The sequence below is a fragment of the Mustela nigripes genome, chromosome 12 (assembly GCF_022355385.1).
Source record: "Mustela nigripes isolate SB6536 chromosome 12, MUSNIG.SB6536, whole genome shotgun sequence".
In the NCBI taxonomy this organism is placed as follows: domain Eukaryota; kingdom Metazoa; phylum Chordata; class Mammalia; order Carnivora; family Mustelidae; genus Mustela; species Mustela nigripes.
In genome coordinates, this window is record NC_081568.1 from 106,985,822 (window position 1) to 107,013,614 (window position 27,793).

General features: G+C 35.6%; 1 protein-coding gene across 9 annotated transcripts in view; it reads left to right on the forward strand.

Annotated features, from left to right (window-relative positions):
• Positions 1 to 21: 21 nt before the first annotated feature.
• Positions 22 to 27,793, forward strand: part of XRCC4 (X-ray repair cross complementing 4) — a 337,294-nt gene continuing 309,522 nt past the window's right edge. For 7 of the 9 annotated variants that reach the window (XR_009407544.1, XM_059418183.1, XM_059418186.1 and 4 more), the window contains exons 1-3: positions 22 to 137; positions 12,345 to 12,493; positions 18,990 to 19,165. Coding sequence is in view for 8 of the 9 variants with exons in the window: in XM_059418183.1 (XP_059274166.1) it covers positions 12,355 to 12,493; positions 18,990 to 19,165 (315 nt within the window). In the remaining variant the exon portion in view is untranslated. The remainder of the gene's footprint in view (positions 138 to 12,344; positions 12,494 to 18,989; positions 19,166 to 27,793) is intronic. The other 2 variants (XM_059418187.1, XM_059418190.1) reach the window with 2 other exon arrangements.

The following is a 27,793-nucleotide window of genomic DNA, read 5'->3' on the forward strand; positions in this document are numbered from 1 at the left end:
TCCTCACGACCGGAAAAGGCAGGAGCTAAAAGACGTCATGCGTCCGGGCGGAAGTGGACCACACTCTCATTGGCTGCGGGACGTCTGTCTGTGGGAGCGGGCCTTTTGGAGGAGACCGGAAGTGGAGGCACTGAGAGGTAGGGTGCGGAAGTGGGAGCTGCGTAGTTTAGTAAGTTAGGAATAGTCATGGTCCTCTGTGCTGTCCTTTGTTTGTTTCTCACTTTCTTTTTTAGTTCCCTATTATTTCCCTCTAGAATTCCTCAGTGCATGATTTTTCCCAGCTCGGAGCCCCCTCAATGTGTTGATGCACTCTCGGGGACGCCTGGTTCTCTCAACGTAGGCGCAGGGTGTGCACCTGCTACGCCCCCCGTTCGGCTTCTCCCTTTGCACCCGAGGGATTCTGTAGAATGCAGAGCGCCTTTGCAGTGCCCTTGTGTCTGTTGTGGAAGTCGGAAGGCATTGGAATCCGGGAGGGTTGTGTTGAGTAGGCTGTGGGACACTTCGGACGCTGGCCTTGCCTGTCTCCCAGTCCCTCGCTCTTTGTAAACTGTCCGTTGGTTTCACCTGGAGCCTGAAGCCGACTAGGCCCTTTGGAGTAAGAAACTTGGTGTAGTAACAAAGGGAAGGAAACTGCCCTTTCCTGAGTTGAGTGGTTGCACAGGTATTCTAGAGAAGTGTTCCATCACGGAGAGGAATCGCATGCCAACTTTCTCTTTAATCAGTGTATTTAGCTTCTTTTAGTTTGGATAATCCCATTAGGTGAAGCTTTATTTTCCACCCGTTTTTGTCTTTGCATAACCCAAATGGAGAAACAAGAGTTTTGATGTATTCAGTTCGCATAGTTCTTGGGAACCCAATATATGGTTTTCAAATTAAAATGATACTGCCTTTTTACCAGTAGTCAGCCTCCCTCATCCCCCGTCCTCTCTTTTTACTTTATATCTAGTGTTGATAATGGTTTCCTTTTGCATGATTTCCTTTTTTAAAATTCACTGATGGGCACATATATTAAAAGATAATGGTTTTACTTAACTGCTTGTTTTCTCGAATCCCCAAATAGCCACCAGCAGTTTAAGATTAAGGCTCTTTGGGTGCTCGAGTTTGTCTTTGTCCTTCTTCTCCCCCGTATTTTTTATATTCTTTCCCCTGTGGCTCTTAGATTAAGACCCACATTTGACCTGCATGTTGTTTCTTTTAATTTTAAGAAATGCTTCTCTTAACTTTTCTCCACTTCTCCATTTCTTCACTTCTTCATTTATTGCTCTTCTGAACAAAAATTCTCTAAGGATTTTATATTCCAAATCCCCATTCCTCTTTTTCTGTACTTTTTTTGAGATCATTCCAGCACGGCTTTTGGTCCCACCTGTCCCCCCCAAACCTCTTCTTAGTGTCACCAGTGGTTTCCAGGTGTTAATCATTCCGTCTTTTTTGTATTTGAACTATCAGCAGACTTTGACGTAGTTAATCCCTTCCTTCTTCATGATGTATTTTCTTCACTTCATTTCTAGGACATCACACTCTTGGTTTTCCTTCTACCTTATTGGTTCCTTTTGTCTTCTTCTGTTCTTCTTGATTTCTTATTGCTAAGTGTTCCAGGGCTTCAATCTTTGCTTTTCTTCTTTTCTTCTTTTTACACTTCGTTTTAATTATATCATCGAGTCTTAATGACTTTAAATAACCTTGAGTATACTGAAGGCTCCCGAATTCATATTCTTAGTTCCCTCTCTTTCTGAATTCCAGACATTAATACTAGAAGAAACTGGGTGAGATGTATATGGGAACTCTGTGTTATCTTTGCAACTTTCCTGTAAATTCATTATTACTCCAAAATAAAAAGTTTATTAGAAGAAATGTAACATTACTTCTTTGCGTAAAACCATTTTATGACTTCTCATTTGATTCATTTTAAAAGCTAACAACTTGACATGGGCCTACAAAGCTCTACATGATCTGTTTTCCTATTACCTCCCTGACTTCAGCCCTTTGTATGCTCTTCCCTCACTCTGTCTTAGCCATATTGGCTTCCTTGTTTCTTTTTCTTTTTATTTATTTATTTATTTATTTTTAACGATTTTATTTATTTATTTGACGGACAGAGATCACAAGTAGGCAGAGAGGCAGGCAGAGAGAGAAGGGGGAAGCAAGCTCCCAGCTGAGCAGAGAGCCTGATGCGGGGCTGGATCCCAGGACCCTGAGATTATGACCTGAGTCAAAGGCAAAGGCTTAACCCACTGAGCCACCCAGGCGCCCCAGCTTCCTTGTTTCTTAAGCTCACTTCTGCCTTAGGGCCTTTGCACTGGCTGCTTCATCTGCTTGGAATGATTTTTCCCAGACATCCTACAACTGATCTTCATGTATGTGCTCAAACATCACCTTTTCAATAAAGCCTACCTCACCCTCCCTACTTAAAATTGCAGGTTTGCAACTATACCCTTTCCCTCACTGGCCTCTGTACTCCCAGTTTTCTCTATCCTGTCTAATCTTCTCCGTTGACTCTAGCACTTATCACCATACTATATATTTTACATATTATGTGTTTTTTTTCATTGTTGGTCTCCAAAGGAAAGAGTTGTTATCTGTTTTGTTTCCTTATGCCAAATTCTAAAGCTCTATCTGATGATATAGAAGTGCACATGTTTTGGTTGAGTGAATGAATTTGATTTGGTATTTGAATTTAGTCATCCTTGATTTATAGTCATTGTGAAACATTGAATTGTTTATGGTTTCCAGGTATTATGCTGTTTCTTGCCTCCAAGCCTAAGCTCATGCAGGGTCTTCTGCATGGGGTGCCTTTTCTTATCTCTTTCCTTTTTACCTTTTAAGATTCTTATCAGGTGTAACTCAGGGAAGCCTTCCCTGAAATGTTCGGCTGGCTTACATGAACTCTTGAGAGGAGAGACCATCCCACCTCTGCACTTTACAAGCTTTTACAATAATTATTTTGGGGTGTTTTTTTTTATCTCACTAGAGAGATCAAAATGTATCTTACTCATTCTGGGGATATCAAAGCCTGGTACGTAGGAAGCAGTCGTAAATGTTTTAATGCATTAATGGCATGACCAAAGTCACTTAGCTATGAAGCAGTAGAGTTTTGATTTCAAGCTGACTCTTTTGGGTATAAAATCAGTGGTCTGTTTGCTATACCTTGTTCTCTAGGAAAAAGGTAGCTGTCCTTAAAATAATAGAAGGATTGTTTTTATACAGGTAGGAGGTACTTAATCATTTTATTGTCCAGGGCAGTTTGTTCCTTGTCATTTGTGAAGCTGCCAGCGCTGATGAGAACATGAGTTGTGCTCTTTTTCCTAAGACATTGGCTGAAATGAACAGAGGGTTATCATAGTCATTATAGTCAGCAGTTTTTAATGTTGATGAGATGGGGCTCTTTGTGGAAGAACACCCTTGAGACTTCTGTTGCCTCAAAGTGGGAAAGCCATACTAGAATTCCAAAATGCTCATGAGGCATCCATACTTTTGGTAGATGCCAGTACTGCCAATAGCTTTAAATTAAACCTTTGATTGGGTGCCGTTGGGAAATCCCAGGCTATTTTCAAGATATTGCAAAGATTTTTCTCACACTGATACGGAAATTTGTTGTTAAGGTTGAGTTAAAGATAATAGTTTGTTAACATAATTTCTGATACTTGGCACAAAACATAGGTGATTTTGTATTTAAAACACTGTTTAGGGGCGCCTGGGAGGGTCAGTGGGTTGAGGCCTCTCTGCCTTCGGCTTGAGTCGCGGTCTTGGGGTCCTGGGATCGAGCCCCACATTGGGCTCTTTGCTCAGCAGGGAGCCTGCTTCCCCCTCTCTCCCTGCCTGCCTCTCTGCCTACTTGTGATCTCTGCCAAATAAATAAATAAATAAATAAATCTTTAAAAAACAAAACAAAACAAAAACATTGTTTAATTGTAAATAATGAACTAGACTTCTAACTACCTTTCCTGGTAAACATTTTTAATTTAAACTGTCCTCTGAATATTATCATCATTGTCGTAGTCCATAAACCAATCTTTTTATAATGTTGCATAGCCTTCAGGACTAACAGAAAATAAAATAATCTGACTATAAATTCTGAAAAGCCTTCAGCAGCTTTCAACCCCAGCAGTGGGGTTGAAAATGGTGATTAGGCTTGGGATCAAGTAATCAAAAGCAGCTCTTGCTAAATTTGTGCCTTGTTTCTTTGAACTTTACTAACCCTGTAAAAGGGTCCAAAATGTTGAAATAAGCAAGAAAGTCAATCAGGTCTTTGTGTGAGAGGATGCTGTTGAATAAAGAAAGACCTTGCTCAACTGGAACAGAAGCAAGCGGCTGCTAAGAAATAAGATGCAGCCATTGTTGAGGAGACTCATCAAAGTCTTGACAGTATAAATATTGACATGCTGAGATATGTCAATATTTACCATGGAATTTGGAAGTTGCCAAGTTCCTGTTTAAGAAATGTGACCCTAGCATTGAACACAGTGTATCAATAAATAAGGAACATGTCCAATGAACAGCTGCTCAGAGAAAGTAGGATAACATCTGTTTAAACTTTGTAGCATTTAAAGTTGAATTAAAAAAATTTATTGACAGTTCTTTGGTAATTTATAGGTGGATGCTTAGTACACTAATGTAGTTCCATATGGGGGCTTATGTGTTTTTTAAAAAAAATGACAGCGTGGTTGCAATTTATAATTTTGTAAAATCGATAAACTGAATAAAAAAGCTCTTGCCTTAATCCTGTGTTTAGTAACGAACCTCATCATTCTACATATTATTCTTACAAAAATTGGCTCAATTAAGTCTTAGATATTACTTTTGGGAACCAAAGTTTATGCTCTGAGAATTTAGCAATAGAGAAAGCATAATAAGTTCCTGAAGTTTAAATGTGATAAGATTTGGTCTAATTGTTTGATAGTTATATCTCAGAAGAAAATGAGTGGATTAAAGGGCTAGTAAAGTTTATATGTTTGGTTGAATGTCGCAGATTACCACTGTTAATTCCCATATGGATATCACTGTAATAGAGCATTTGATGCAAAGTAAAGACACATTTGAAGCTTTTATACCAAGTCACTGGAACCATACAAACAGTCTTACATCTGTTTTGCAGACGTAAGTTTAAACTGAGCTTTCTTTGAATGATGGTCCTAAAACAGTCCTTGAAGAGCTTTAGCCATGAGTATCAGGACTAGTCCTCTCATTGCTTTTCTTTTCTAATAAGAGACTGATGGCTTTTGTATAGCAATCTTAATTGTTTAAGTGCATCACACTCCTCTAAGCTTATATTGAGAAGAATGGTTGGAAAGTATAGTCGAAGTCATATGTTCTGCCAGGAGCTACATTTGTTTCTATAAATATCTTATAAACGTGAAAAAATGAATTGTATTAGAGGTTTATAACAGTCTTTTAATGTGTTCTTTGAATATATTAAAGATGGAAGAGAAAGAAACAATTTTAAAATGTAAATTGATTGGGTCCCTCTTTTAGAGAACATTTGCCAATATTTTGAGGTAAGCTGTTGAGTTTTAAGGAGAAAACATTAAACTTATTAATTAATGATTTTTAAAACTTGGAAAGCATTTTTTTTGCCATGTAACCAAGACTTGAAACTTCATTTGAATAGACATCCCCCCCCACCTGAATCATTAGGGCCTTTTGGAAAATATTCACCAGTTGTCTTCTTGAACCACCTGTTACCAGTTATTTATCATGTAGCAATAACAAAGTTGCCCAGTGCTTTCAAATGTCATGTGCTTTAGAACTGATGAGAGTGAGCTGAAAAATGAAATTATTAAGCTGAAAATGTGAAACTTCCTATTTGGTGTTGAATGCTATGAGTTTAATGTAGTGTTTCCCAAAGTTTGGTATTCATGCCACTAACAGAATATACACATTGCAGGTACTATGAGATAATTGAGGTTTAGAGAATTAAATAACTTTCTGAAGTCCACACAACCACGGAATGATAGTGAGGATTTCATACTGAGGTCTTACTGATTCAAAAGCCTAAAACAGAGTAGCTTAAACAGCAAGGAGCTTCTTGGCCTCCTACCTAAAACATCTATGGTTAGATCTAGATTCTGGTTTTGCTGGAATCAGACCTGAGCTGCTGTGCACATCTCTGTTTCACTTTCTGCTCTGTTGGTTTTGTTGCCAGCAGCTTCAGGCTCACAGTGTTATAGCATCAAATCCAGTAGAGAAGATTCTATATTCTTAAGTCTTGGAATTAGGCTTTACTGGTCTTAGTTGTCCTAACTTGAGTTGTGTGCTCATTTCTGTGTCAGTCCCCAGTGCATCTCATACCAGTATTTCAGGTGTAGTGATGATCAGATAGAGACTATTTAATCAAAGAGCGAACACTGAGCTCAGTATTTCTCAAATAGGCTCCTAAGTTTTAAGGTGTTGAATTATGTATTTAAGTTATATATTGAAGAACACATTTCTCTTAGATGACTTTGTCTCTTTTTATAAAGGTACCCTATAACAATATAATCAGCTTGGTGGTCAAATAATGCTGAGGGAACTATTTTCTTTTTATTCATTTTATTGTAGAAAATTTCAAACATATATAAAGGTAGAGAGAACATAATGGATTCCTGTGTACCCATCACCTAGCACAATTATCAGCTCGTGAATCTTTTGCTTTTATCTTGGAACATCCTCCCACTAGAGTCCAAAATATGTTCAGGGATTTGGTTGAAAATGACTTAAAGTAAAAAAATTACAACATGGGAAATAAGTAGTAATTATTCATCCAGTTTGGAGTCTGTTGTTTATACTTACATCTTTCAAACCATGTGAAATTGCCATTTTTTGGTAGGTTAAACATTGTTAAATATGGGCAGTTTCTCATATTTCTTAAATATTTTTGAGTGGCTGAATTAGGTAATGTCACCAGTTGAGGATATGTTGTAGGGTTCTTTTTTTTTTTTTCAGGATTAACGTTTTTGTACCCCAATCTTAACATTCATCCCTTTTGCCAATTAGAAATTGGTAGATAAGTGGGTATAGTTGTCAGTAAATGGTGGTTTGTGAGTAGGGGAAAAAGTACAGTACAAGTCCTGTTTCTTTTTCATACGAGTGCTTTCAGTTACATTTCATTCTGAGGAGCACATTTTTCAGGTAGAAAAGACTGTATATACACTTAACTGATGGTATTTCACTCTTCTGAAATTAAAATACAAAAGAGGTGTCAAAATTTCATGACTTACAAATCATAATTACTAAATTCTTAATGAAGAAAGACTGTTGTTTAGCTAATGCTGTATTTCAGGTATTGTCTCTTCAGCTCTGTTAAGTGTCATTCTCACAGGAAACGCTGCAATTAGGAATGAAGTGTTTTTGTGAAAGTTTAGAAAGTTTCCAAAATGATAAGTATGCTCTCATCCTTTCTGCCAAGTTTATTGGTAATTAAGAGTGTCCATTTGATGAATAGAAAGGAAGTCCTGGAACTTGGGGTCTAATTTTCAGGGCATTTTGGATCTAGGTGTTAGATTTTATGTGGGAAATTTAGTCAAGTTATTTTATTGTTTTAAAATACTTAGTTCATTGGGTAATGAAAAAAGAAAGAGGAAGTGAACTTTAAATGAATCAATGGTATTTATAAAAGATAAGTAGAGGAAATGAGTAGTTATACGATATTTGGAATGGCAGTAGTTGGCATTCCACAGTCATAAGAGGTAGTTGAGAAGGGACTATGACCATGGCAAAGATGCTTTGATTTTTAGACGGATTTTATAGTTCTAATGCTTTATTCCTGAAGCATCAGACTGTTAACTTGACATCTAACTTGAACATTAGCTGTATTTTACAAGTTTTTGAACAAGATTATGTCCACTGTCTTAACTATATTTTACTCTGACTTTGGATGACCATCCATCCTAGTTTGTCTGAGTCTGGGATGTTTCCTGGACATGGGACTTGCAATGTTGAAACCAAGAAAACCTCAGGGAAACCTGGACGGCTGGTCACCTTATTTTCATTTCTAAATTAATAGAATGGAGGCAATATTGACATTATTAGAAAAGTATTTAATAATACTATAAATTCTTTACCCTTAAAGTTTAGATACTTGGAACTTGAAAATACAAATGCCAAGAAAACATTTCTTCTATAGAAAGTTACCTTGATATTTTTGTTTAATTGCTTTGGAAATTTAAAGTTAAATTGATTTTGTGGTCATTTAAGGGGAAAAAAAAACCCCTTAATTTAGGGGCGCCTGGGTGGCTCAGTGGGTTAGGCCGCTGTCTTCGGCTCAGGTCGTGATCTCAGGGCCCTGGGATCGAGTCCCGCGTTGGGCTCTCCGCTCAGCGGGGAGCCTGCTTCCTCCTCTCTCTCTCTCTGCCTGCCTCTCTGCCTACTTGTGATCTCTCTGTCAAATAAATAAATAAAATCTTAAAAAAAAAAAAAAAAACTTAATTTACCCTTTAGTCAGATAACTCCAACCAGCAAGTTGACATGCTGTTAATGAAAATGATAGGAAAAAAATAATGAAAAGGCTAGGAATCAATTATTAACTTAAAAAAAGTTTTCAGTGGGGGAATTCTGGGAATATAAACATTAATAACCAATGCTTTTAAAAAATACTAAGCAAATAGGAAAATTGTCATTTTCTTTGCACTTAGTTTTCTGAATTGTGTGATGTTTGTCTTACTAAAAGTAAATAGCCCAGTGGTTGTTGCATAACAATTTCTTTCCTTTTTATGTAGCGATCCATATGTTCTGACCCTTGAATTTTTATAATATGATAGAACTTTAAAAAAATTTATCACCATACTTCAATTTACATTCTTTTCTTTTTTTAAGTAAGGTTTAACAAAATAATATCAGGAATTTAATTACAGGCTTAACTGTGCTGTGTGCTAATCTTTAATCTGAATTCATTTTAGGTATCAGCCTACTTTTATGAACAAGGGGCACTTAAGTTAATTGCTTCATTAGAAACATGCATTTAGTCCTTTCTGATCTGTAAGTACAACTCCTTGGCATAGCTGCCTAAGTTTGAACACCTGCAGCCCAAGCAGCTTGAAAAGAAGCCGTAGCTTACTATAAAGGAAAATAAAAGAAGCTCAAGTTCAAAATGGTGTTATCAATGATATAGTGTTGTCACTAACTTGAGCTGACCTAAGAGAGTTGGCTTCTGCACTGCTCCTTATCAGCATCCAAAAGGGCATACAAAATTCTTTGTAAACTAATTTAAAAAGCGTCTTGTTTATTCAGAGGCAACTGTGAATGGTATTTGTTCAGAGTGTAGATCACATCAACTGCATACCAGCCAACAACTTATTTCTCTTCTAAGAAGGAAGCCAAGTATCAAAGACACAAAGTACTAAAGATAAGCTTCTCAATTCTCAACTGTTCTGAGCTCTCAATAAAGCTACTGAAATACAAATTGGGGTGGGACTCAACTGTTTCCACCTGCAGGCTTCTCTTAGATCCTTGGCTCTGGCTGAGAGAGGTGCCGATTCTAGTACTTCTAGTGTGACCTTTAGTGCCCTTAGAAAACAAAACACACGCTTTCTTATGGCCCTAATCAATCAGTCCCTCTAAAGAGGATTGCACCCCTTTCTTCAAGTATTTGGGGCAGAAAAACTATGGCCGACTATTCCCATTTACAGGGCTGCTGGAAGCAAAGAGATCATTGGTTTGCTTTTAGGATTCTTGTAAGACTGGCAAGTCATTATTTTTCCTATTTTTGTGGTTGGTTCTTAGATCTTTTGTATTTGATATTTAATGAGGGGGTGACTTCAGTAAGTAGAAGAATGAATTTCATTCAGAAGTCATTCAAATAATACATCATCAGGAAATTATAACTCAGTTGATAGAGAGAAAGCATCTGAGGCTACTGAGGCACAAAGTATTTTTAAGATACTGAGTGGTCACATTTGGACTCTTAATGTTAAGTGCTTAAACGTGACTCACCGGTAGCATCCAAAGTTTCAAATCTGAGTTTAGTGAAATAATGGCATCTTTAAAATAAAACAATTTAATTTTAGCGCTGAGTACGTAGAGTTGATCAGAAAACTGGGAAATAAATACTTGAAACACAAATAATTCAAAGATGTTAAAACTAATTCGACCCCTAAATGTCTATTTAACATTCCTGAAATTAAAGCCCTTTATGTCATTGTGAAAGTAGAATGAAGCATCTGGAATATTGAATTTTAAACTGCTTTGTATAATTAGCAGTTTGTCACTTGTTTTAAATATGGTGAAAAATAGCAGTGAGACCAATTGCTGTTTTAGAGGAATTTAAGCTCTGAGTTTTCTTTCCACAGAGCTACATTAATTGCTAACAATAGCCATGCTTCTTGAGACATATTTAAGAAGGAAAAGCCTGTGCAAGTGTCTCTTTGTGTTTGTATATAAATTCTAGAGAGGCAAAAAGTGGCCTTCAAAAGTAGTTTCTAGGGGAGCCTGGGTGGCTTAGTGGGTTAAAGCCTCTGCCTTTCTGGCTCAGGTCATGATCCCAGGGTCCTCTGATCAAGCCCACATCCTGTGATTGAGCCCCACATAGGGCTCTGCTCAGCAGGGAGCCTGCCTGCCCCTCTCTCTCTGCCTGCCTCTCTGCCTACTTGTGATCTCTGTCTGTCAAATAAATAAATAAAATCTTAAAAAAAAAAAAGTTTCTATTACTTCCCCCTCCGAAGTCATGGGTTTGGGGGCCTATTAGAATTATGTAAATCTCTATGTGTCTTTTTCGATGATTGGCATGGAAAAATAGTAATACACATTTTCCAGTAATTTTCAAATTTAAGGATTACAGAGCATGTAGATAATTAACTGCATTAACACTTAATAGTGTTTTGATTAATTGATTTAAAAGAAATTTATTCACAAATGGAAAATACATTTCAGAAGTAAGCATACTGAGGCAAAAAAGACCTCAATGTAGGAAAAATTTTTCCGTAAATGAAATATGTAGAAATAATTACATTTTTTAGTGGATGATGTAGTCAAACCTACACATTTACATATTTTTAACACATAAACATACTTAATTGGTGTGGCTACAAGTATGATTATTTTAAAGCTTGGTCTTTTAGTGGGAGGAATAATAAACAGTCTTCTGAGTACACTAGGTAGAAGTTAGAATTATTGTTAATTTACCAATTTGGAGGTATCTTACACTCTTAATTGTAGATACTTTTTTTTTTTTTTAATTCTGGAAATTGCCCTGCTTCCTTGCGCTTTTTACTGTTAAGGTAGAATGGCTCTAGGATTCTATAATTAAGCATCCCTCCCACTCCCAGAAGATAGAGATCTGTATTAAGTTAGTTTTGTTTTGTGAAGAGCTGACAAAGTGAGTTGTTTTTATTTTCATATTCAGTTGTGTGAGGAGCTGACAAAGTGAGTTTTTCATATTCAGTTGTTTTTATTTTCATATTCAGCTGTTAATTGAGAAAAATAATATGCTTTATTTATGAAAATAATTTTAAATTGAGAAAGCAAATTAAAACTGATTTAAAAATTTGCTCTTGTTAAAACTTATTCAGTTGTCAGTGAAGTGCCAATTAATTTACTTTTGGATTTTTATAGCATATTATATATCTATATCTATATATAAATATATATATATACATATGTATATATATATATACACTGGTCGTAAAAGTTGAAGCAATTTTATATTCTTCTTCCCAAATAAAAGATTAAAGAATTTTGTTTTTTTTTAGCTTTTTCAGAATTATCTACCAAGAGATTCATGCTTTGTGATTAAAGAATAATTCTTTGTAGTTTTTCATCTTTGGAAGTTTATGCTTTGTTCCTGGCTTTGACTTTTTGTAATGTTTTTTCTTTGCATGTTTGTAATTTTTAGGGTATTTTTGTTTTGCATGTTAGCTTCTACAGCTTAAGCATCTCTTAATGAAGTGCATGTGGTCAAGGGGTATTCCAGTTTTAGAAAAAACAGTTATTTGCTTTTAACCAAGTATATGTCGTACCACAGTTTGGTAAGTGAGGTCAGTCTGGACAAGGTTCTAGAGTAAATTACCAGAAGAATGGTTTTTGAATTCATAGAATAAGAACCTTGAATGATTAGAAATGAAATTGGGATTAGTAAGAAAGTCTTTACTCTTCATATTGTTGGATATAGTAATTTTTTTTTTCAGCATTCAACTTGGGCAGCTCATTTGTCATTTATGGATCTCTGTTTTTCTCATCTGTAAAAATTACAAATCAGTATTGAATAGAACTATGATTTACTGAGTTTTGTGGTTGGCTAGCTATTACGTGTTTTTTTGTTTTGTTTTGTTTTGTTTTACTTATTTCCTTGGTGCTTTGTGTAGCTGAGAGACCAATATACAAAGCATCACTATTTGATAGTTTCTTGCAAAAATATTAATTTTATTCTTTTATAACAGGTCACCAGAAATGGAGAGAAAAGTAAGCAGAATCTGTCTTGCTTCTAAACCTGATATAATTCATTTTCTACAAGTGGCTTGGGAGAAAACATTAGGATCTGGTTTTGTTATTACACTTACTGATGGTCAGTCAGCATGGACCGGGACAGGTAATATTCAAAGCAAATTATTTTAAAAATAGAATTTTGGTAATGTGCTGTTCTTCAGTCCTCAATGACAATTCAGAATTAAGGTATTTCTTTAGTAGATTCTGGGTAAAATTTATATGACTGCTGTACTTGTTACTGCTCTCTAATATATGTGTGGATTTATAATATTTAATGCCAATTTCTATAATGAATAGAAGGATAGAGAAATAAGCATGTGCCCCAGCAAATTCTGGTTACTAGTTGAATCTTCATACTTGGGCGGGTCAGGGTTTTTAAATGACCTCTTTATACGAAATGTAGATAGTACTTTATACACTTCTTTTTTTTTCCCCCCCAAGACCCCAGGGAAATACTGGGAGGTGGTTTGGCTGGGCCAAGGGATGGTGCTAGCTTGATAGAGTGGGGTGGTAGTGATTTTCTTTTTATTTCAGACACTTACATTGTTTGAATTATTTTCTAGTGAACATGTATTACATTTGTAACAAAAACAAAACAGTTTTAGAGATTTTGTAAACCAAGGTTCAAATCTTCATGTGAGATATTGGCTTTTATTTCATGAAATAGACTTTGAATCTTTTGTGTCTCTCCCAGTACTCTTTTAAAAAGCCTCATGGCCCAGAAATTATTTATGGAACATGGCAGGTGTAAAGTCAAAATATATAGAATTATGTTTTGCTCATGTGGTGAAGTTTTCATGCTCTTCTAAAACATTTTTTGAAACATTTGAGAAACTGTCTACAGTTACGCAACAGTCATTTCTAGAGTTATGTTGTAAATTACGTTTTAGGTAAAATAATTTTTGTCATGTCACTTTACATGCCATTTATATGTTCTATTAATTTTTATATCATCTTTTAAAATTACATGGTGAAATTTTGCTTTTTGGATATTACAAATTCTGTTACACAGTGCAGTCACACTGAACTTATACTTGCAGGGTTTTAAAAAAAAACTCTTATGACAGAGAGCAAGGAATGCTGGTTTAAGTACTAATAAAATAGAGAAATTTCAAGAATAATGTTTGCAGTACCTATCGTGGCATTTTTTTAAGCTGTAAACTTCTATATAGGAGAAATCAGTCATTGCTTGGTTGTTACCATGGAGGAGTGGAAGAGGATTTTTCGGGTTAACTCTATGTATGCTAGTATACCCAGGTGGCAATAGCTCTGTTTTGGAGAGGGGGTGCACACGGCTGAAGATAATGGCAGTAGGTTAATGCCAGTTGTCTGGAGAGAAGAGGAGTTCCAACCAAAGAGTCCAGGAGGCAGATCCTAGGTGAAATGGTTGCTTGTATGTAAGGAATACTGTATTTATAACTTAGATGTTCCCAACTGACAAATGCCTTATTGTGTATAATGAGTTATGATTAGACAGATGACCTTGAGATGCTATGTTGTTTGCATTTTTTTTCCCATTAAGGATTGGGGATAAAAGAATACACTGATTAAGTTTTAAATCTTGATTTAACCAGAAATTTAAGCTGAATTTACATTTATGGAGCAATTTGTGTATGTCATAATGTGCTGGAGGTTATTCTCAATATTATTATTATTATTATTATTATGAATATTGTTTCACTAGATTCATTAGGAGCAAGGAATGCATTTGATTTGTCTGTCACTCATTCTTTATAAGTACCTAGACCAGTGCCTGGGACCTCCATGTTCAATAGATATTTTTTAAAAGGATGCCTAAAATGTATAGAACTTTTTAGGGAAAAAAGAAAGTGAACCATTTATTTTAGAATTAGCATTTTTGATGAAAACTCCAGTTTCATATTTATTTATCATTGGCATTGATCAGAAATATAGTATGCTTTGCCATTTGTTCTTTAGCTAATGAATAATGTGAGCAAAATGTGATAGAAAACTTCATATCCTTTGTTGTGTTGTTAAAATTTGGTTTGCTTACTAACCAGGCTTTCAGACAGAAAATTTTACAGTTCACCATATATGGTTGTTTTATTTCCAAGGATACTAAAGTTTTGAAACTCACAAATGTTTTATGTATCTTTCAGTATTCATTTCTATTTTCTTGTATAAATTTCAGGGACAAAGTATCAAACCAAATAATATAACATTGTTTCCATGGTTAGTTGAAACTTATTACAGGAATATGATTTGGCTTGGCACTTTATAGATAGACAATAACATGATTAAGAACATTGAAATAATTACATAATTGAAACATGAAAATGGATTTCCTTCCTATACCTCATCCTGTTTTTTTGTACAACTTTTTGATTGCTGCAACCTTCAATTTAGATAATTTTTTTTCTCTTTTCATTTGAGTAAAATTAAAAGGATGTGGGGTTTCTTTTAATCTCCCACACACTAAATTCACTGATTTCTTTTCCATTAGTAATGTTTTATCTAATGAGTGTTTTGAGGTCTAATTATCATGTGGTTTATCATCACTTCAACATTATAGAGGGTTGTATTGCACAGTTAAGTCACAAAGTAGGTTAATGATTGATGACTATTATGTGAACTTTATAAATCTATCAGCACTTATCCATCAGAAACTTATCCATCTCTGGAGTAGTTCACTGAAAAGTAAACTTTATTAATACATTTATTTATTTATTTATTCATTTTTTAAAGATTTTATTTATTTATTTGATAGATGGAGATTACAAATAGGCAGAGAATCAGACAGAGAGACAGGAGGAAGCAGGCTCCCCGCTGAGCAGAGAGCCCGATGCGGGGCTCGATTCCAGGACCCCAGGATCATGACCTGAGCCAAAGGCAGAGGCTTAACCCACTGAGCCACCCAGGCACCCCTACTAATACATTTATTATCAAGTAATTATATTCATTTATATTTGTTTTAACCATTGATATTTGGTGACCTATATGGAGATTATGTGTCAGAGTACAGGGGAAAAAGGATATTTAATAAATGCAGTGAAGTAGGTCTATGATGTGATACCAACAAGATCTGTAATAGGATGCTAAGGCTGTCATTAAAGCACCAACACAAACTTAGGTTATGCACAGTCTTTGGTTCATTATCCATAAAGATTCAAAAGAAAAAATCTTTCATTATTTACATCTTCATCTACCCACAAATAGTGTTAAAATGATGCTTTCTTGGATCCTATGTATCTGAGAATAATTCCTTGGTTTTTGGTCATGTTGGCCTGCTTACTTTTTATGCTATTATTATGTGGTTCAGCTGTATCCTTGTTGAATTTTATTATTTCCATGGCTTTTATTTCTGGTCACCAGAGTTTTTGGAGCAGTGAGTGCTTACAGCTGTGCTTCTTCCAGATGTTCTTAGCACAAAATTCAAAACCAGTGACCGAGTTGTTTTTCCAGAATTGAAGTTCTGAATATGCAGTCAAAATTTCACATTTACTATTAATGGAATATTCAAATGAATTTTTTTCTTTAATTTTTTCTCACAGTTTTTAAAGGGAAGTATAAATAGAAATTTTTCTTTCATATTTTTTCTCTTAAAAATGAAATATTCCATAATAATAGAACAGCATTCACAGATGGTATAATGTAAGAGAATATCTAAGAAGTCAGCACTTGAATTAGGCTGCATGAGGCTGGAATTTCTCTCTTTTAAACTTTTGTATCCTTGGTGTCTAGAATAGTACTTGGAACATAGTAGATACTGAGTAAGCATTGTTTTAAGTAAGTGAATTAAAACGATAGATGCTATGAAATATTTTCAGATATGAATCTTTTCATTTTATTGAAATTTAGAATGCTTTTCACTGGATGTTTATTATTTAATAATAGGTATCCTTTCTTTCTTTTTTTTTTTTAAGATTTTATTTATTTATTTGAGAACGAGAGCTAGAGAGAGAGAGTGTGAGCAGCAGAAATAGGGAGAAGCAGGCTTCCCACTGAGCAGGGAGCATAATTTGGGCCTCGATTCCAGGACCCTCGGATCATGACCTGAGCTGAAGACAGACGCTTAACTGACTGAGCCAACCCAGGCGCCCTCTTTTGTGTTTTTTGTAGTTACATTAAAGATGGTTTCCACAGATTTATTTCCTGTTCTCTGGGAAATATTTTCTCTTCCTCGGTATTTATAACTCTTCAGAGTTACCCAACACAAAATATGAAATTATTCCTTAACTAGGAAGCATTAGTCTTTTTATTTTTATTTCTCTATCTTCTTTTTTTCCCCCCAGAAGAGCTATTAGGTTAACTGAAAGGTCACTAGATTTGATAAATAGATTTGATAGTGGTGATCATCTTAAATATGCATCTGCTTCAGAGAGAGACAAAATATGTGAAAGGATTTTTAGAAGCTGTAAAATCAAATAAAGAATATAAAAGTTTTTGTTTGTGCCTTTTTTCGACATCTGTTTTGAGATTCATATTTCACTATCAGAAATGACCAAAAGTGATAATGAAAAATATATGGATATGTTTCAAAATTCTCTTCCTCTTTGCCTGTCATGGGGCTTCCAGAAGTACTTGATAGAATACAGACCAAAGGTATGAAAATCTGTGTTATATTTTAGGGTTTCTTTCGTCAAGCTTTCATTAATTTCTGTTGTATGTCCTATTGTGTTTTTTAATACCATGGAAGGAAATAGTTTTTCCAGTGTCCCTTCTCTGCCTCACCACAAAACCAAACAACCAAGAGACCATAAGTATGAATCCCAGTTTGACCACTTAATCTATTCTGTGACTATAGACCATTACTTGATCTGAGCATCAGTTTTATCATTTGAAACATCTTTCAGTGTTACAAGGAATAAAATAGATAAATGTAACCTTTAAGTATAAAAGTATAGAACCACAGGAGTCTTTCATCATTGTACTAGCCTGAATTGACACAGGAAACCACCCAACCACACGCATGCATTCCAAACAAATGTTAGACTAAATCTTGTAATTTTACAAGCAAACAGACCCATTGCAGTTTTGGGATGTAAGAAAGGGAACCCTCCAGGTGCCATCTGTGAAAAGGTATCTGAAAATCAAAGTGGTTAATGGGAGCTAAAGCTTAAGTTTAGGTTCATGGAGTATCTGAAATGTTATTGTAATACCTAAGTGGAGTGGAATGTTGAGACGGCAGACCTCTTAAGGAACTGGAACTGAGCTCTCAATGTTAAGAAAGGAAACTGGGGGACGCCTGGGTAGCTCAGTCATTAAGCGTCTGCCTTCAGCTCAGGTCATGATCTCGTGGTCCTGGGATCGAGTCCTGCATCAGGCTCCTCCTCAGTGGGGAGCCTGCCTCTCCCTCTGCCCTCCCCCCTGCTTGTGTGCATTCTTTCTCTCTCTCAAATAAATAAAATCTTAAAAAAAAAAAAGGAAACGGAAAGGTATCTTGTTAATGAAATCATCTTAAAAAAAAAAAACAAAACAAGACAAAACAAAAACAAAAGACTAGTCTTTGGTTTGAAGATGCAGCATAGAGTCAAACTTGTCACTAAGAGCTATGAGTAGATAAAAGTCTGGACAAAAATCAGAATCCAAAATCTGTCTTATGTATGGATGAAGGATGGGGGATTTAAGGATGAACTCTTTGCTTCCAGTGTAAAAACCAAGTTAAGAAATTAACTTTCAAAACTGGTCCAGAGCTGTTGAAACCTGTAGCAGCTCCAACAAAGGTAAACTAGTAATCTTGATTCAAGGCCACCTCTATTGCCCAGAGCAGATTATACTCTGGCTAGAGGAAAATCTTGTTCAAACATTGCAAAGCACGAAAGGGTAAAAACAGAATGAGAAGGTGTCAGCAGTAGAAATGGAATTAATAGTCCAGGAACCATGCATAAAGACTGATCTGAAAGAGATCTTAAATATGTTTAAGGCCTTCAAATATTTAAAGGAAGTGTGTGTCAAGAACAGGATATTATGATAAAGAAAGAGAATATCTATCTAGAATTGAGAATGTAATTGCTGAAGTAAAAATCTCTGTAGATGAGTAAAGCATCAGCTTTCAGCATAGCTAGATGAGAGAACTGGAAGCCAGATCTGTAATGTAATGTGTGTCTAACAGGCTACACTCAATAAATATCAATTCCCTTCTTTTTCGTTCCTCATCCCCTACCTTCATCCACCTTTTCTACTTTTTGGCACATAATAAGATGAGAAGAATGAACTCCATTTTTACTTTAATCTGACTCATCCCATGTGAGATTATAGACTACTTAATCTCATTAATAACTGAGGTAAAGAAGAAAGATGTTATAAAATACTGAATTTATTAATCATTATAAGAAATAATTTACCTGGTTTTGATCTAGGATAAGGCATATAGGATGGTAGTTTTTCTAGTAATTTACAATGCATGTATTTCATCAGAGGACAGAGAAGAAAAATGCAAGGAGTCTAATGTTTTTCAGATGAGGTTTGAGACTAAATTAATATTTTTCTCAAAAATTTCTAGCTCAGTTAAGAGGTATACCTTTTATTTAAATTTCTGTTACATAAGTGATAAATTAGTAGTGACAGGTAAATAAGTGTGTACTCATGTTTAGAAATTTATTTTTCATTTCAAAACTTTTTATTAATGTTTCCCATAGTTTCTGAGTCAGAGATTTCCCAAGAAGCCGATGACATGGCATTGGAAAAAGAGAAATATGTTGATGAACTGAGAAAAGCATTGGTATCAGGAGGAAGACCAACTGATGCATACAAATTTGATTTTTCTAGAGAGTCTTGTCATTTCTCCTTTGAGAAAAACCTGAAAGATGTTTCAGTAAGTAAAACTTTCCGTAATATTGTAAGTGGTAAAATGGCAGAGCACTTATTGAGGAATTATCTAAGTAACTAGCTTATTATTCCCAGGATACCTGGGAAATAGAAGTGTAAAAAGTACTTGGTTTTCAAGTTGGAAGAATGCTTCTTCGTTCAACATGACAGTCATTAAGTGCTTCATACTAATTAATTGTGAAAAGTACCTATTAGAAAATGTATTTAGTTTTTAATGCCTTAAAAATAAGTATTATAAAGATAATTATATGAATGAGTGGTTGTGCCAAGTGGGGTCAGAAACTTTAGACCATTGAGACAGGGTTTATTGTATTAAGTTTTGGGAAATACTGTTTTTAAGAAAGAAGGGAATAGGGTGCCTGGGTGGCTCAGTGGGTTTAGCCTCTGCCTTCGGCTCAGGTCATGATCTCAGGGTGCTGAGATCGAGTCCTGCATCGGGCTCTCTGCTTGGCGGGGAGCCTGCTTCCTCCTCTCTCTCTCTGCCTGCCTCTCTGCCTGCTTGTGATCTCTGTCTGTCAAATAAATAAATAAAATCTTAAAAAAAAAAAAACCTTTAAAAAAAAGAAAGAAGGGAATATATTTACCATTGAATATTTAATAATTATAACTCATTCGCTACTAGAATGTATTCACAATTACAAAATAAGACAGGTAAGTGTAGGAAGACATATCATCAGGAATTAAGGTGTTTTATTTATATATCAAACTTAGAAACTTAGAAATACTAAAAGAGAAATAACATTCACCCCAGACTTTTGAAGGCTTGCATGCTTTACAGACAAGGATATCTGCTACTTGTCTTGTTTAGTTCTTATGCCAATTCAGATCAAGGTAGGTGTATCAAAAATATTTATCAAAATGTACTGTTTATATATTTTACCCAAGTTTATGGGATAATTAGAGATTGAATTATTTGCTTTTGCCAGTGGTTTATATTCTGATTTAAGGTCTTTAGTAGAAGAAAGCAAGGGAAATCTTAAGCACGTTAAGGGTAGAGACAGTTATTGACAATTTATGCTGGAACTAAATTGAGTTTAAAAAATTCCTTGAAAACGACTCTTTAATTCAGAATGATTAAAGGGATTTCACCAAATGGAGAAACATGTAAAGCAACAGATGGAATCATTATTTTGAAATGTATGTTAACCTATAGAGGATAATACAGAGAGTCTGGCTTCAGTAATTATTTCTTTTTAGAAGATACATAGTTTTTCCATTTACCTGCCAATTTATATAAGTTTCACTATGTGGGGTCCTTAAAATGATAATTTAGAATGGGTTAAGAAAAGTTTGAAGGGGCTGCTGAAATTTGATTATTTATTACAAAACGTTCTTTCCTATGGCAGAAGCACAATCAGATGATGTTATGTACTCTAAAACTGCTGAGTGTTTCTTCTAATATTTTGAAGCAGATCATTGTCAAATTGGGAGTTATACCATTTCCCATTCAATAAACAGTTGTATGAAATGACTAACATTAGGGGGTTTGCTGCATCGGAGTTGGACGGAGTACTTACCGTGCTTGGCAGTACATCTGACTTTGCTGCTTTTGTGAAGAAAGAACTTCAAATATTCATGACATACATGTTTTACAATTGGCTTGGCATGAATCAGCGTTAAGAACTTTGACAGTTATCCTGAAAGATACTTGCTTACCACCCTGAACAGAATCAAATTCACAGAGTCAGAATCATGAACCATGAACCTACTCAATGGGTTTTCTTAAGAAGTGGAAACAGGGGCACCTGGGTGGCTCAGTGGGTTAAAGCCTCTGCCTTCGGCTTGGGTCATGATCCCAGGGTCCTGGGATGGAGCCCCACATCGGGTTCTCTGCTCAGCAGGGAGCCTGCTTCCTCCTCTCTCTGCCTGCCTCTCTGCCTAATTGTGGTCTCTGTCTGTCAAATGAATAAATAAAATCTTTAAAAAAAAAAAAAAAAAGGAAGTAGAAACAGAATAGGAGATTCCCAGTAATGCAGAAGTGCGTTGGTTCCTTAAAGGATATGTCTTAGAGCACTACACTGCAGTTTAGGTAGCTGCCTCCTTATTTATCATCTATTAAAATGCTTATGAGAGAAAGAAATGCTACTCGGAACAGTTGGACAAGTTTATTCATGACCGGACTTACTTGGATATTTTTGGGTATTTGAAGCTTTATGGATGCAGATGAAAATCACAAATTCATTTGGCCAAACTGCCATGGGAATCTTCCAGTGCTTCAGGATGTGCTTATGCAAATTGAATTTCAGAGTGACGATATCTTGTAAATTCATCTGCTGGCAAAAATATGCACACAATTGGAAACATGGAAGAATACTTTTTAAGGCTTATAGTGCTTTGGATGACCTAAAAATTTAAAAGGAATTTGCAATCCTTTCCTTTATGACACAGACATCTGATTGTTGCCAAAAATGACCTCTTATACTTAGAAAAAAAGAAAAGAATGAACATAGATGCAGTTCAGGAAGTTGTAGTGAATTCTGTTGTTTGTTGACATAAGGTTACTTTCTCATGGCAAAAAGTATTCCGTGAGCCCTAAGTACATTTGCTACCAGATTCAGACTCTCAGAATCATGGCTTTTCAGCATTTGTTGCCACCAGTTTCAGAAATTTTATGTTTTTAATTTTGTGTTGGAGATCACTGCATAATTTGAACATTTTGAGTATTCAAGTCATATGAGATTTACTTGAAATTTATATAAAATGTTCCTTTTTTAAAAAAACTTTTTTTTTTTTTTTTTTTTTTTTTTAGAGACATCTGGCTTGCTGAGTATGTTGAGTCTTGGTCTGGGGTTGTGAATTCAAGCCCCATATTGGGCATAGTGCTTACTTAAAAAAAAAAAAATTCTTTAAAGGAAGTAACAACTGATTTTTGTACTCAAAAAGACCTGAGTTTCTGGGGGCACCTGGGTGGCTCAGTGGATTAAAGCCTCTGCCTTGGGCTCAGGATCCTGGGATCGAGCCCCGCATTGGACTCTCTGCTTGGCAGGGAGCCTGCTCCCCTCCCGCCCCCCTCTCTGCCTGCCACTCTGCCTACTTGTGATCTGTGTCTGTCAAATAAATAAATAAAATCTTAAAAGACCTGAGTTTTAAAAAATATTATCTTATGTTTTATTAGAGTGAAAGAATTAGTCCAAAGCAATGAAATATTTAAGGTATATGTAACACATTTTTTTGGAGGGAGCATGTGCATATTTTTCACAAGATTGCTTTTGAACTCATAATACCCCAAATTCCATTTACACTCTAATTTTTCCTTATGGATAACATAGTTTTTTGTTGTTGTTGTTGTTTTGCTTTTTGTTTTTGTTTTTATTTTAATTTTAGCTTAATTCCCATTGGAATAAGTGTTGAATGACCAACAAGACATTAACTTACTTTCTCCATATGGGACAAACCTTTGGGACCCTTCCTGACCCATTACCAGTGCCCTTCAGTGGACAATAGATCATTTTAGATGAAAACATACTCTAGTGCAAGCATGGAGAAACATTATGTCTCTATTGTGAGTGGTAGCCCTAGTCAGATTATTCATATACTTTGTGTCACTGCTTTTTCTGTGCCATTCACAGGTCATACTGATTTTGCAGCATATTCTTTGTCATGCAAACAACACATCTTAATAATGTTATCCTTTTTTGCGTTTATAACTTTATCTGTTTCTTCAGAAAAACAAATGTTTATGAACCACAAAATAAAAACACCTAATAATTTTCGATAGAAATAACCTTGGGCTCATTATTTGCTTGCTTGTACCTGTGTTTTCTCATCTGTCAAGTTTTAAAGTGATTTCCTAGGTCATCTAATATGTTAGTTTTATATTTCTAAAAACAGCCCTAATGAAGGAAAGCCATGAAGTTTGAAGAACAAGTAAACATGATACATGCATGCACACACACACACACACACACACACACACACACGTGAGAATTGGCTACAGGTCTCTTTTAGAATTAAGTAAAGCCTATTTTTATTTTCTTTTCCTTTGTCTCCCTTGCCCACCATCAGAAACTAGGATGCTGTTTAGGCTGAAAATTTGACAAGCTAAGTACCAAGGAGGCTTAATCTTTTCCGATTTAAAAATCCAAATAGGCAGTCTTGGGTTAGTATGATGGCTTTATGATGTTGGAGACCCAGGCTTCTTTAATCACGTTGCTTTGCCATTTTTTTTTTTTTAAAGATTTTATTTATTTAACAGACAGAGATCACAGGTAGGCAGAGAGGCAGGCAGAGAGGAGGAAGCAGGCTCCCTGCGGAGCAGAGAGCCCAATGTGGGGCTCTATCCCAGGACCCTGGGATCACGACCTGAGCCGAAGACAGAGGCTTTAACCCATTGAGCCACCCAGGCGCCCCGCTTTGCCATTTTTAATAGGCAGTTTTTATCTCATGGTCCAAGAAGGCTGCTCTAGCTTTACTGTATGTTTACCTTTTAGGCAACAGGACTGAGTTAAAGAGAAAATAAAGAGCATGTCCATTTTCTTTAAGGCCATAATGCTTACATCACATTGTCCAGAACTAAGTCACAAAGCTTCACCTAGCTGCAAGGGAATCTTTAGCTGTGTCCTATGCCCAGAAATTTCCACTGCTGTGTAAAATGGGAAAGAGGGATATTGAAGGACAACTAGCAATCCCTGCATGTTAACATTTAAGAGAGATTTAAGCCTCATTTAGAAGGGTTCATTTTATTGTTACAGGGGTATTTCTGTAGTATTTTTCTTACAAATAATTGTTCCAGTCATATTTTAGTTCCAAAAATGTTGCAACATACAGCGAGGAACAGGCTAGTTTGTGTCTTGCTGTATGTTGTAACTTTTTAAGTAAAAAAAATGCATTCCAAGTTCAAACAACTTTCTTACAGTAATTTAATTTTTCATTCTCAGATGTATAAAAATGAGGTAAAATAAGTTAGCTAAAAGCAGCCAAAGTTGTTTGTAAAAACACTAGTCTAAAATCCTTTATTATTACCATGTGTTCCTGTGGTTTGGGGACTTTGAATTCAAATGGGCATTTCCAGATGAAATATCAGAATTCGAGCATTTATTGTGATGCTCTGTGAAAGACTTTGTCAAAGATAGTAATGGCTTTCAGGTTTGTTGGAGTATGGGTTGCAAATGTGTTGTTTGAATGCCTGGAAAAAAAATAGTATTCTTTATTTCTGTAATAGAAATATTTAGTATACATCTGTCATTTTTATATTAAACACTTTATAATTTCCTGACCTCTTTGGAATGTGGGAACTAAACCAGTAATATATGTGGCACAGAAATTCCGCTCAAAGTAGATCTTCTCTAGTTTAGCCATAGAAAAGACATTAGAATTTTTACTTTAAGAAAATTATTAATTTTTAGCTATACTTTGAGAACTTTTGCTTTTTCTTGCTTCATATTGCTCAGCTTTGACTTAAAATGTTTTCTTCTTTTAAAAGAACATCTCAAAGTAATTGTATTTTAGTTTTTTCAGTTACTCCAGGATAGTGCAGGAAAGTAACAACTTAAAGACAGAAGTGGAAAATAACATGTAAAAATCATGCTCTAGAAGGACTTTTGAGTGTTAATAATATTAGTATTTGCTTTTACTTCTCAGTTAATCTCCTTGATGTGTACTTTCACTTTACCCTGTGGACTTGGCATTGTCATTGTTTCTATGTGAGGAAACAGATGCTGAAGGCCTAAGCAAATTCTTAAGGAAAGCAGAGGTCTTAAGTTAGGGTAGAATCTAGGCCTCTGTCCCAAAACATTTTTCTTTTTTTAATTTGTTGAGGTGTAGTGTGTAATGTACATACAATAAAATGTACTGTGTGTTTAAAAACACAGTTTTCATCACTCTAGACAGTTCCTCATGCCTCTTTTCAGTCAGTCCCCAACTACCCCCTGTTCTTCTCCAACCCTGCCAACCTCCAGGCCCTGAGCAACCACTGAACTGTTCTGTCACTATAGATTAGCTTTGCCTGTTTTAGAATTTCATATAAATGGAACCATACAGTATGTACTCTCACATGTGACTGTACGTAGTATAAAATTTTTGAATGTCATCATTATGTGTTGTGTATCAGCAATTCATTTTCTTTTCATTGCTGACTAGTATTCTATTGTGCAGATAGACCACATTCACTTTTTGATGGATATGTGGGTGGTTGCCAGTTGTGGGCTCCTATGAGTAAAGCGGCTATTTATCTTTGTGCCAACCCCAAACTGTTTTGAATACTTAGACTTATAAGAAAATCTGAAATCAGATAGTATATGTCCTTCAACTTTGTTCTTTTTCAAAGTTGTTTTGTATTTTTTGTGTACTTCAAATTTTCTTGTGAGATTTACAGTCAGTTCGCCGATTCCTACCATTAACTTTCTTTCTTTTTTTTTTTTTTTTCAAAGATTTTTTATTTATTTATCAGAGAGAGAGGGAGAGAGCGAGCACAGGCAGACAGAATGGCAGGCAGAGGCAGAGGGAGAAGCTGGCTCCCTGCTGAGCAAGGAGCCCGATGTGGGACTCGATCCCAGGATGCTGGGATCATGACCTGAGCCGAAGGCAGCTGCTTAACCAACTGAGCCACCCAGGCGTCCCTACCATTAACTTTCTTAAAATCTTGATTGGGAGTGCTTGTATTTATAGACTTGACATCTAAACAATATTGAGTCTTCTATGGGTGAACAAGATCGCTCTCTCCATTTATTGAGGTCATTGGTCTCAACAGGGGGAGATTTTGCTCTACCAGAGACATGGAGACGTTTTTGATTGTCACAGTTAGCAGCTGCTACTGGCATCCTTAGAGATGCCGCTAAACTTCCTACAGGGCGCAGGAATCGGCTTCCTACAACAAAGAAGTAACTGACTCAGAACATCGTGAGTCCCATAGTGGAGAAATACTGACTTAATATTCCTTAGTCACTCAGCAGCTGTTTGGAGTTTCAAAGTGCAGGTTTTGTAAATCTTTTATCAGTTTACCATTCTGAAATAGAAGCTTAGGTCATTGATTTGAGACTTTTCTTTTTACTAATATAGTCATTTTAGAATCTGACTTTTCTTCCAAGTGCATTTATGCATTTCCTAAATTTTGGTATGTCATTTTTAAAAAAAGATTTAGTTTAATAAAGTACTGTCTAATTTTCTTTTTGATTTTGATTTTTCACTTATGAATTATTTGGAAGTTTGTAATTTAGTTCTAATTTTTTTTTTTTTAATATTCCAGATGTCTTTCTGTTACTGGTTTTTAATTTAGGTCCATTGTTGTTACAAAATATCATATGACTTAAAACCTTTTAAGTTTATTTGGGTTTGTAAGAAGGCCCTGAATATGGTCTCTCTTGTTCATTTGTCTGAGTGTACTTGAAAGAAAGATTCTGCTGTTGTTAGGTGGATTGTTCCTTAAATGTCAGATAAAATGGTTAATCTTGTTTAAGTTTTCTATATTCTTTTTTCTTTTCTTTCCTTCTTTCTTTTTCTTTCTTTAAGAAAGAGGGTGTATGAGAGTGGGGAGGGGAGGAGCAGGGGTGTAGGAAGAAAGAGGCAGAAAGAATCTTAAGCTGGCATCGCACTCAGTGTGGAGCAGGACTTGCGGCTTGAGTTCACAACCCTGATAATCATGACCTGAGCCAAAACAACCAAGAGTCGGATGCTTAACCAACTAAGTCACTTGGGTGCTCCAACTTACTTTCGATTTACCTGTTCTGCCAATGACTGAGACTATGTTCAAATCTATAACTAATTATGGATTTACTTTTCCTTGAAGTACTATCAGGTCTCCTTTTATGTATTTTGAATTTTTGTTATAATGCAAAGCATTAAGCATTAAGGTTTGTCATGTCTTTTGGTGATTTGAACACTGTATCACTTGAAGTGACCTTCAAATTCTTAATATTTTATTTTTATCTATTTATTTTACTACTTTATTAGTAATCCTACTCTTTAAAATATTTTTTGCTATTTATTTATTTATTTATTTGTTAACATATAATATGTTATTTGTTTCAGGGGTAAAGGTCTGTGAATCATGTCTTACACAATTCACAGCACTCACCATAGTACATACCCTCCCCAATGTCCATCACACAGCCACCCTATCCCTTTCCCCCATCCCCCAGCAACCATCAGTTTGTTTCCTGAGATTGAGTCTCTTATGGTTTGTCTCCCTGCAGAACCCATCTTTTTTTTTTTTTTTTTAATATTTTTATTTATTTATTTGAGAGAGAGAGACAGTGAGAGAGAGCATAAGCGATGAGAAGGTCAGAGGGGGAAGCAGACTCTCCGCATGGAACTGGGAGCCCCATGTGGGACTTGATCCCAGGACTCCAGGATCATGACCTGAGCTGAAGGCAGTTGCTTAACCAACTGAGCCACCCAGGCGCACTCCCCAACCCATCTTGTTTCCTTTCTTCCCTCCTTACCCCCATGACCTCCCACAGTGCCTCTCAAATTCCTCTTATTGGAGAGATCATATGTTAATTGTCTTTCTCTGATGGACTTATTTCACTCAGCGTAATGCCCTTAGTTCCATCCACATCGTTGCAAATGGCAAGATTTCATTTTTTTGATGGTTGCATGGTATTCATGGTATTCATATATATATGAATATATATATTCATATATATATATCACATCTTCTTTATCTGCAGTTCATCTG